The sequence below is a fragment of the Rhopalosiphum maidis genome, chromosome 3 (assembly GCF_003676215.2).
Source record: "Rhopalosiphum maidis isolate BTI-1 chromosome 3, ASM367621v3, whole genome shotgun sequence".
Taxonomy (NCBI): domain Eukaryota; kingdom Metazoa; phylum Arthropoda; class Insecta; order Hemiptera; family Aphididae; genus Rhopalosiphum; species Rhopalosiphum maidis.
In genome coordinates, this window is record NC_040879.1 from 75,119,040 (window position 1) to 75,129,165 (window position 10,126).

Genomic DNA, 10,126 nt, shown 5'->3' on the forward strand with positions numbered 1-10,126 from the left:
GTAATTTATATTATATATGTTTATATTTGTATATAATGCTTATTATACCTAATAATTTACATAGAAATACGAGAAACCTTTTTAATACTTTAGTAATACATAATATTTTTGTATTGAAACACTGATCAGAAATTAATTAATTAATTAATTATAATTTCAAAGATTTCCAATTCATACATACTATAGTTGATTGATTTTTATATTAACAAATATTAATGAGTTATCATTGCTAAATAAATTATAAACATCATTGTTTTTTTTCCTAAACATTAACTTAGAGCATTGTAATTATTATACGCATATTTCTAACGATAAAAATATTGTGGTGTACTTTAATGTGATAACTTATAAGTAATATTTTTAGTTTATTTTGTTAAAAAAAAAACAATTGAATTTGTTTTATTTGTTTCAGGTTTTAAACCAAATGTTTTTCATACTACAGAATTGGTGTGTCGTTGCAATGTGCAATATATATAATATAATAATGTATTTATGACAACATATTTGACTACAGAAGTTGTGGTATCAGGAAGACATTGCATGAATAGATCTGTTTTCTAACTAAATATATTATCATCATTTATTATGGAAAACCTTTAGTTTATCATGTTGACATCGGAAGATGGATTACATGTGACTTTAGCATGCTCAATAAAACGTAAAATTATTTTTTATGATGTATATTTTATTTTTTATTACAATAATCATTTTTTTCAATAATGTTTTAGAGTATCTGAATTAAAGTTACAAATTGAAAAAAAGACTGACATCCCAGTGAACAAGCAAGTTTTGCTAGTTAGTGGTGGAGGCCATCTAGACCCATTCAAGGCTGTTTCATGTTATTGTGCCGGTACTGATACAAGCCCATTTTTTTTGTTTAGTAAAAGACTAATTGATTATCCTGAACCACCTTCTGCTTATTTTGACACTCGACCAGGTAAGTTTATTTTATTGATTTTTGTCTTAAGCAAGCTAAATAGAATATAGCATTAATACTTAAATAGTATATTAGGGCCTGGATTTAAATGCACTTAAAACCATACAAATATGATCTAAAAAATAGCCAAAAATAAAATTACCTTAAAATGCCGTATATTTTTTATTCAATTTGTAATTTACAAATAAGATATAATTATTATTTATTATTTTATTAAAAAAAAAAAACTGGAAATTTAAAATTGGCTGTTTTGGGGAAATATTATTCATTTTAAACATACCAAAATATAGATTAAAATTTATACAAAACTAAAATTCTAAGTAAGCCTATTGTATTTACTAAATTTTGAGCATTGCATTGAATAATAATAGATATATTGTTTAATATGTTCAAACTCCAAAGATCTTCTATTTATTGTATATTGAACAAATATGTATTAAAAACCAATAAAATGACCCAATAATGCTAAAAATGCAAAATACAATTTGTAGCTTTGAAACCCTTGTTACATGAAACAAATGATGTACTTAGAAGTATTGTGTAAGATCAACCAACAAAATTATGCACTATGCATTGAAATCCGGGCCCTAAATATTATATACACATTGGTATAATTATGCTATTAGTATTATGATAGATTATAAATATTAATATTAGTAATACTATATAATATTTCTAATCAATTGTATATATACTTAATAAAAGTATAAATATAATATACAAAAAACAATGAACAAAATATTTTAATAGTTATTAACTTTATTCGAAAGTTATAACATGAATGTATTCTAATTTGACTATTTGTATTAAATAAATAATACTTAATACTTAGTAGTGATTAGAATAGTGTTTCTCAACCAGTGTTCCGCAGCACATTAGTGTTCCGCGAGTCGTGACTATGGTACATGGGTATAGTATTATTAGATGTTAAAATAAAAATTTTCCAGTTCTTCATTACTACAGTGTTCCGTCAAAATGTATGGTTGTAAGAAATGTGCCGTGAGTATAAAAAGGTTGAGAACCACTGGATTAGGATAATAAAAACAAAATCTGTACTAATAATTTCTTAATTATTGGTGATTGTTTGACTACAAGTTTTTTTTATTATTGTTAATGTTCATCTAAGATAAGTTAAATAAAAATACAATTAGGTATGTAAAAAGACAGTGGGTTACTTATATAATTTATAAATAAGTAAATTGTTATTAATACTTATGTCCTAAAATTTACTGTGGTATATCTCATAAATAATAATAAATTAAAATTTTTATACTTATTCACCAAATAACATAATATTATATAAAAGTTTTTAATCAAGAATTATAAGACAGGTCACAAAATTCACCAACATTTTGTGTTTAATTTCAAAATTATTGTAATTCACGTGTCTTTTAGATTTACTTTGAAAAAATATTTTCGGTAAGATACCATAATTGTCATGTTAATTATATAACATTATCCACATTATCCAAACATTCTTATTAGTATAAAAAAAGGAATTAAGTACAAAGTTAAATAAAATATCACTAGTAAAGGCACATCTATAAAATAAAATTTAATCAGATAGTCCAATAATTAAAAAAAATAAACTAATTAATGACAATTTATGTCGAGTAGTTCCTTATTTTGAATTAAAATTATAGTACATTTTAATAAATAGACTTATTATTTTATAATATTTTATTATTACCAATACAATAAAATGAAATAATGTGTTAGCATACAATATATTATGCTTGTAACCAATAACATTCATGTTATAAATTAATATCATCATTAATTATGTCAGTTTGAGTCTCATTAACTGAATAAATAAAAATTAATTTGATTTCTTTATTTTACGAGTTATATAACTTAAGAAGTATAGAAAATAAGTCTATTTGAGTGTTTGAGTTATTGAGACTTGAATGTAGAATGTACATACATTTTTAGGAGAACGAATCTTCTTGATTTGTTATACCAGTGGTTCCCAATTTTTTTTACTTCACTTATCCTAAAAATAAAAAAATTAATTGAACCTTTTTTGAAATTTTTTCAAGTTATTGATATAATTTTTCAAATTATTGTTCATTAATATAAATACTAACTATATAATTTAGTTAAATGGTACATGTATAGATAATAGATATGTATTGACTATTTTATGATTATTAGTACACATTTATAATTGACATGAGCTGTTTCCATTTTTATATTCTACAAACTTAGAATAAATATTTATATCCTTTTGAATAAAAATAAGTTTCTTATGATTGTCACATATAAGACTATTTTTATTTTATAAATGTTTGATTTTTTTCTTATTCATTTTACTTTTAAACAATGTCTACGTGGAATGGATTAAATTAATTTTAATTTAAGGGGCTACACCAGCATTTGTTTTCTTTGTCTATCTCCCACATAATATAGGAACAAAGATACTCTGTATTTTCACGATTATGACTCTGGTTCACTTTAGGGCAAAAGTACCTATTATAAAGAAGAGTATTTCCTGTGATAGATTTTTCATATTTACATTTTTGAATATGTTATTAATGGTTTAAAAATAATTGAAATAATTTTAAATTAAAACACTCTTGTATTTATAAAAAATGTAAGTATAAAAATTTATCCTGTCAATGCATAAGAAATACTCTTCTTTATAAAATATATAATAAGTGCTTTTGCCCTAAACTGAACCAGAGAGTCGTAATCGTGGAAATACAGAGTATCTTTGTTCCTATATTATGTGGGAGATAGACAAAGAAAACAAATGCTGGTGTAGCGGCCCCTTAATAATTTAATATAGATAAGAAGTCATATGTTGTAGAACTGTAGTTGGTACACGTTCAGTCTTAGGTCATTTTTTGTCAACTATTCTTTTGAATTATGAGTATATATTTTGTTTTCATAAAATTAGAAATTATTGTTTATTTTATTCTAAGAAAACCACCAAAAATTAAAATATCTTATTCCGCATTATAAAAAAAATATTAGAAAATTTTGGGAATATATTTTTACTTGCAGTTATTTTTTATATATTTTTATTATTTATAGATATATAATTATAGTGCATTATTAAAGAATTTTTGTACAATCTATTTGAACTTATGAGATTCCATTTTTGTGATATTACTAACAATAATTGGGCATACAGTTTAAAAAAAATCACATGGTGTGTGTAGCCCCTTTGATTACCACTTGGCGGGTGTTTTTTGAAATAGTATGTTTTCATAACAAATAACACACAAATATTTAGATATAAATAATATTATACTTAACACATTCATCAATTATATAACACTAATAAAATAAACATTTGTTAATTACATTGCCGCAGGCATGTTTACTGCTATCTGCAATATTATTCCCTTAATTTATACTTTGTTATTTTATACTCTTATTTTATTGATAACTACATATTGAAAACAAATATTCATTTTATGCTTTAATATTAGTTTTATTATTTTATTATAATCAACTATACATTACAATTTTCTGATCTCCATCTTACAGAAAGTTACCCATTTTTGTAGTATTAATTATAAAAAAATAACATTAAGTTTAAAATAATGCATAAAATCTGTGTCTAATACATAAACATAAAAACATTTAATATGTTGTGATCAAAGTTCTAGAAATAAATATGAATTTTATGAAAAGATTGATTACATTACGTGAATAACAAATACATTAAAAAAAGAAGACATTTTTTGAAATATTTGACTTAACTAATCTTGACTTTATTAGGTTGTAATTGGAGATGTTTCTTAAAAATCTAATAATAATTGATTTATAATTTATAATTGATTTAGAGGATATTAAAAGTATGCCTCATATCTTAGGGTGATTGATCTTCATAAAATATTGATAGAATATACAATAATATAACAGAAATAAAGATTTTACAGATATCATGTATATTAGATTTCTAAATATAGTTACCAAAACTTACAAAATATATAAATAAATATAACTTCCTTAAGTATTTATTTATTGTTTCAAACAGCTAGTTGAAATTACTGATATATTTTGTACATTTTAAAATTGACTAATGTTTCTTTGCAACATTTGTTTTATTACAGTTTTCATGTTATAAATGTAGAATGTAAAGCTTGTTTAAATTTATGAATTTAATAGAAATCGTTATAACATTTTCAGTATCTTAGAATGAAAAGTTCTATAGTTGTGAGTTCATTTTAAATTTTCAAAATAATTTTTTTAATCATAAGAAAATACTAAAAATGTTGAGAATAAATTATTATTTAATTAGCTTTTTTGTTAGGTATTCATTTTGTATTAAGTTTAATTAACTAAAAAAGTTCTGTTTTGTAATTAATATTAAAAATAATATTTGAATTAAAATAATTTTGTTGAGATATTATCTGAAACAAGCTTTAATATTGATTTTCATTAACTGTGATACTATTCTTTTCTATATTAATTAATTAAACAAAATTGTAAAATTATAATAATCCTTATCTACTTCTTTTCATTATTATAATTATGTTATTAATAATAATAGTTTCACAATATTTATCTAATTAATTTTAGTGAAATAATGTTTTTGTTAATTAATCAATTATGGATATTAATAACATTTTATTTAATTTAGTATAAAGTATAATAAAGTATATAACATGTAAAAAATATTGTAGTATATTTTAATCAATCATAAAATTATGTAGGTAGCCATATCTATAATTATTTTATAAATAGGACAATATTTACTTAATCGTTTGTGTTAAACATTTTTAACACACAGTATATAAGCCTGAATTAAGACTTTGCGACTCAGAGGTCAACATTTGATTATGAGCCCCCATCAATGGATAAAAAATATAGTCCTGCTCTTATTCCTCTTAAATATTATAATTTAATAGTTTGAACATATTGTTATTAGTTTACATAAAATATTACTTGAATATAAAGGCAGATAACTAATATTTAAATAATCTATATATTTTTTTTAGTACTACTATAAAAAAAAAATACAGTTTTAAAGTTAAAATGTACATAAATATAAATATTAACAACATTAAATAGGTAAATTTATTTTTAATATTTAAAAATCTGAATTAAATAATAATAAAATATTGTTTCATTTTAAAATTACTAGAAATAATGAAAATTTTGAAAGTACTGTAACTTATAGAAACTTTAAAACAAAATTATTCATATTTCCTTCTTTTTTCCCTTCTCTGCTCCACTAAGGTGCTATTTTGTGTCTGATATTTCTGTGAGCATTCATTTATTATTTTTTAATATATTATTTAATTGTACACAAAATTATTATGTGTAACACTAGTTTAATTAATTTTTATCAAATAGCTTAAATAATTATAATATCATATAATTCAATGATAAAAACATTTAAATAACAATTTTTTTTTTTTTATAATGTCTTTGATACTTGCCATATTCTGAGGAAAATACAGTATAAATATTCTAAAAAGTAAAAACAAATAATAGTTCAAAACACAGTCAAGTAATGACTGGTACATGTTTTCACAGAAATATAATATATAATTTATTTTATTTTTTACTTCGGCTTATAAGTTAAAACGTAATATGTTTTACTATGAAAAGTATAAATTACCACTTAATAAAATTTTATGTGGACAATGCCCTTATGTATGTAAGGTTAGGGGACGTATTCCCGTGTAATCTAGGACTGATATATATATATGTATAAACACACACAATATAAAGTTAAATATTAACATTTTATTTTCATATAGTTTCTATTCTTTATAAGTTACTTACTAAATTAAAATCATGTTTTACTTATCTATCTAGTTTTATTTGAATATTTTTATATTTTATATGTAGTCCTGACAATTTATTTATAAATTTTTTTTTCAGATATAGACTTTACACGAGAACACCATAGAACTCAAGGAATGCCACCTACAATAGAAGCATTAAATGTTAGAGTTTCTCTAGCACAACAATATAGTGAAAATGCTCAATATAATTTAAATTGCATAGATATCCTTATCAATGACCAACATATGATGCATCAAGGTTTTATTAAATAATATTTTTAATATGTTTTTTTTTTATGTAATATGTAATTTGAATGATTGTTCTTATAATTTTATATTTAAAATATTTAAAGGTTGGTCCGCAGCCGTAGCAAATATGCTTGATACAGTAGAAAATTTAAATATAAAGCTGATATATTTGAAAATGATTTTAGACGATATCTCAATGGACGAGAAGATAGTATTAATTTACTTAACAAGTACGTTGTGATTGACAATATTAAGTTTAGGAGAAGAATCTACCTAAAAAAATGTGATATTATTATTTTACATAATAAAATCCAAAAATGTTAATTTTTTATAGCTTTATAGGGGAACATTACCTTCAAATACATTTAACTGATTTTCATCCATGATAATTTTATTTTATAAAAGATCTTAACTATACTTATCATGGTATTAACCTTTTTGAATGTATTCTTTGGATAGTACATATTTTCAAAATCTAATTTATATTCAGTAGAAATTTAAAAAACTACTATTGAGTATAACAATAGTTTAATTATAGTTAAATTACTGTATTAAGTATTTGGAAAAATTTATAATTGTTAATATGTATTGGAAATGTATGCAAGATTAATTAATTTTTATTTATTTAATTATTGGAATCATCAATATAATGTTACTTATTGGTAAAATTTAAAAATGGATTTGCTTACCTTCTTAAGCAATGCTTGTGATGGAGGTGAGGAGTACTTAAGAAGAAATAAAAGGTTTACATGCAAATATATAAACTAATTTACATTTTACAAGAATATAATCTTACTAAAGCTTTTTTAAATTTGTAATGATTGTTAAATTGTTTAATACTAATATTTAGAGATTTAATTATCATGATATGATATTTCAGTTTAAAGTAGTCTTACATTAATTTAATTTATATCATTAATAATTATTATAGTACGGATTTTGAAGCTCTAAAAGTCTAAAAATCCTTTTAAAAAAATGTTATTAAAATGATAAAATCAGTTTTTTTTAAATATTTTTATCATTAATATTATGTTCATATTATTATTCTTACAATGGTCAATCTGTAAATTTAATGATCTATTTAATTAATTTACTGATATTCTCCAAGATGCATTAGAGTTTTTCAAAGTTTTATTTATCTAAAATTGAAAAAATAAAAATATTATTATTTTTTATTATATATCAGTAACTAAAATTGATAAAAGCTTAAAAATAGCATTAAAAATAATTTTAATTATTGTATGTTATATGAATTACATTATGTCTTATAAAGCTTTGTTTTAAATTATTAAAAAAAAAAAAATAAAGAAACTTTGTAGAATTCGTACTCTAGTAGTAGCGTCAGATCTTTTTTTCAGGACGGGCTAAAATGAGCCCAACATATATTAGGGCAAGCACAGTCATACAATAATGACACAAATGGTGGTAGGGGAGGACAACAATGCCTCACTGGTGCCCACAGTCTAGACTCTCCAACCGTAGACCTCGACGATGTTGACATTGTTAGCTATTCTCTAGTCGCTAATCGTTATATGCTTAAATGCTCATAGCTTATATTATAAGATCATTTTTCAGAATTGTCTAAAATTAGGTTTATATTATGATAACCATATAACTATTTTTACAAAAGGCACAAAATATAAAACATAGTTTATAAAAAACCTACAGTTATGTCTTGTGTAACTGTATATATGGTATAGAAAAATCATACCCTGGCATTACACATATATTTTTAAAACTATTTACGTAATAATATTTGAAAATTCAAATTCAAACTTGTGTGTTAAATAAAGATTTCAAGGTGGGCCAACAAGCGGGTCGTAAGTTTTCAAGTAGTGTTGAATCCAGACAATTTCACTGGGGACTCATTTTTTTTCATTGGGAATAATTATAATAAATAGGTACATTTTGTTGAAAGTTGTATTTGTCAGGGGGGTGTGAAAGAAATTTCAGGGGAGTATTTGCTCCCCTCTGAAGTATACCGGGATTCAACACTGTTTTCAAGGCCCACTGTCCGTATTTTAATAATTATTTATGAATTAAAGTTTAGATTTTTTAGAGTTATTGTGTATGCTATTACTTATTAGTAGACAGGAAAAAGTATTAGAATAGTAATTATACTTAGAAAATATATTTATGTTTATATTTAAATGGAGCCATGGAGCAAATTTCATAAATAATTTAATATCGGGTAGCTTATAAAATATTTTAAATTCAGTTAAATTTTTTTTTTATAAATGTACTTTAACAAATAATGGGAGCTTTTTTTATAAATGCTTTTGGAAATATAAATTTATAATTATTTACTTTATATTTTTTTCAGTTTTAATGATATTATGGTTGAAATTTCAAAAATTCCTATGCTACCAGCTCTTTTAGAAAATAATTCTGAAGAACGAGCACGAATGGATAGTTCAACAAATGATGTAAAAAATATAGTTCATCAGTCATTACTTGAATGGGTAACAGCACGACAAGGATTAACAAATTTGGAACATATAGTTGAACATTGTGAAAATAGTTTAAAACAGGTATTTTGGATTAGGACTATTCTTAAATAATGAATTATTTATTTTATTACCATAAATATATGATGTGTTATTAGTTTGATGAAGACATATTAAATTCAGTTTTACTAGAAGTATCTGCCATGAATGAGTGCTCTAGTCGAAGTGATTGTTCTGAAATTAAAGGATTGGAACATAGATTATTTAAACTTGCCCAAATGATGGATGAAAGTAAACGATTGGCAACAGAACAATATAATCTTGCTGATGTATATATTAAAAGTTTTTTTTAAATCAAATTAAAGCTATAATTATTTTTCTGTATACCATTTTTATTATATTCTACGTTTGTTTTAGACTATAAAAATGAATCATGCAAAAGCTGCTAATGAAGGTGATGTATCAGTTATAAGTGTGTTGTTAGCATCTCACGATAAGCAATTAGAAATGATGAATAAAAACAATTTAGGTTTATGTGATATTCGAAATAGAAGTATTTTAGCAAAGCAAGAACTTTGCAATAATTTACACCCACGACTTAAGTAAGCCATTTTATTAAAAATAATTATTAATGCTTTATCCCAAATGTATTATTTGCTTAAATTTGTGATTTATACTTAAGTTTCAACCATGTGACTTGTATGTATAATATGATTATTTAAATAAACAAAATTATTAGAATTGTA

General features: G+C 22.7%; 1 protein-coding gene across 1 annotated transcript; it reads left to right on the top strand.

Annotated features, from left to right (window-relative positions):
- Positions 1-644: 644 nt before the first annotated feature.
- Positions 645-9,986, top strand: LOC113558391 (RB1-inducible coiled-coil protein 1-like). The gene is made up of 7 exons (XM_026963843.1): positions 645-658; positions 729-937; positions 6,782-6,943; positions 7,094-7,163; positions 9,257-9,464; positions 9,539-9,709; positions 9,798-9,986. Exons 1-7 carry the CDS (start codon positions 645-647, stop codon positions 9,984-9,986), a joined length of 1,023 nt encoding a protein of 340 aa, XP_026819644.1.
- The last annotated feature ends 140 nt before the right edge of the window (positions 9,987-10,126 follow it).

What these genes read in the sequence shown, in the direction of transcription:
- LOC113558391 (XM_026963843.1), top strand. An exon ending in AGTATTAATTTACTTAACAA is followed by an intron (nt 7,164 to 9,256) that starts GTACGTTGTGAT and finishes TATTTTTTTCAG; the next exon opens with TTTTAATGATATTATGGTTG. An exon ending in AACAATATAATCTTGCTGAT is followed by an intron (nt 9,710 to 9,797) that starts GTATATATTAAA and finishes CGTTTGTTTTAG; the next exon opens with ACTATAAAAATGAATCATGC.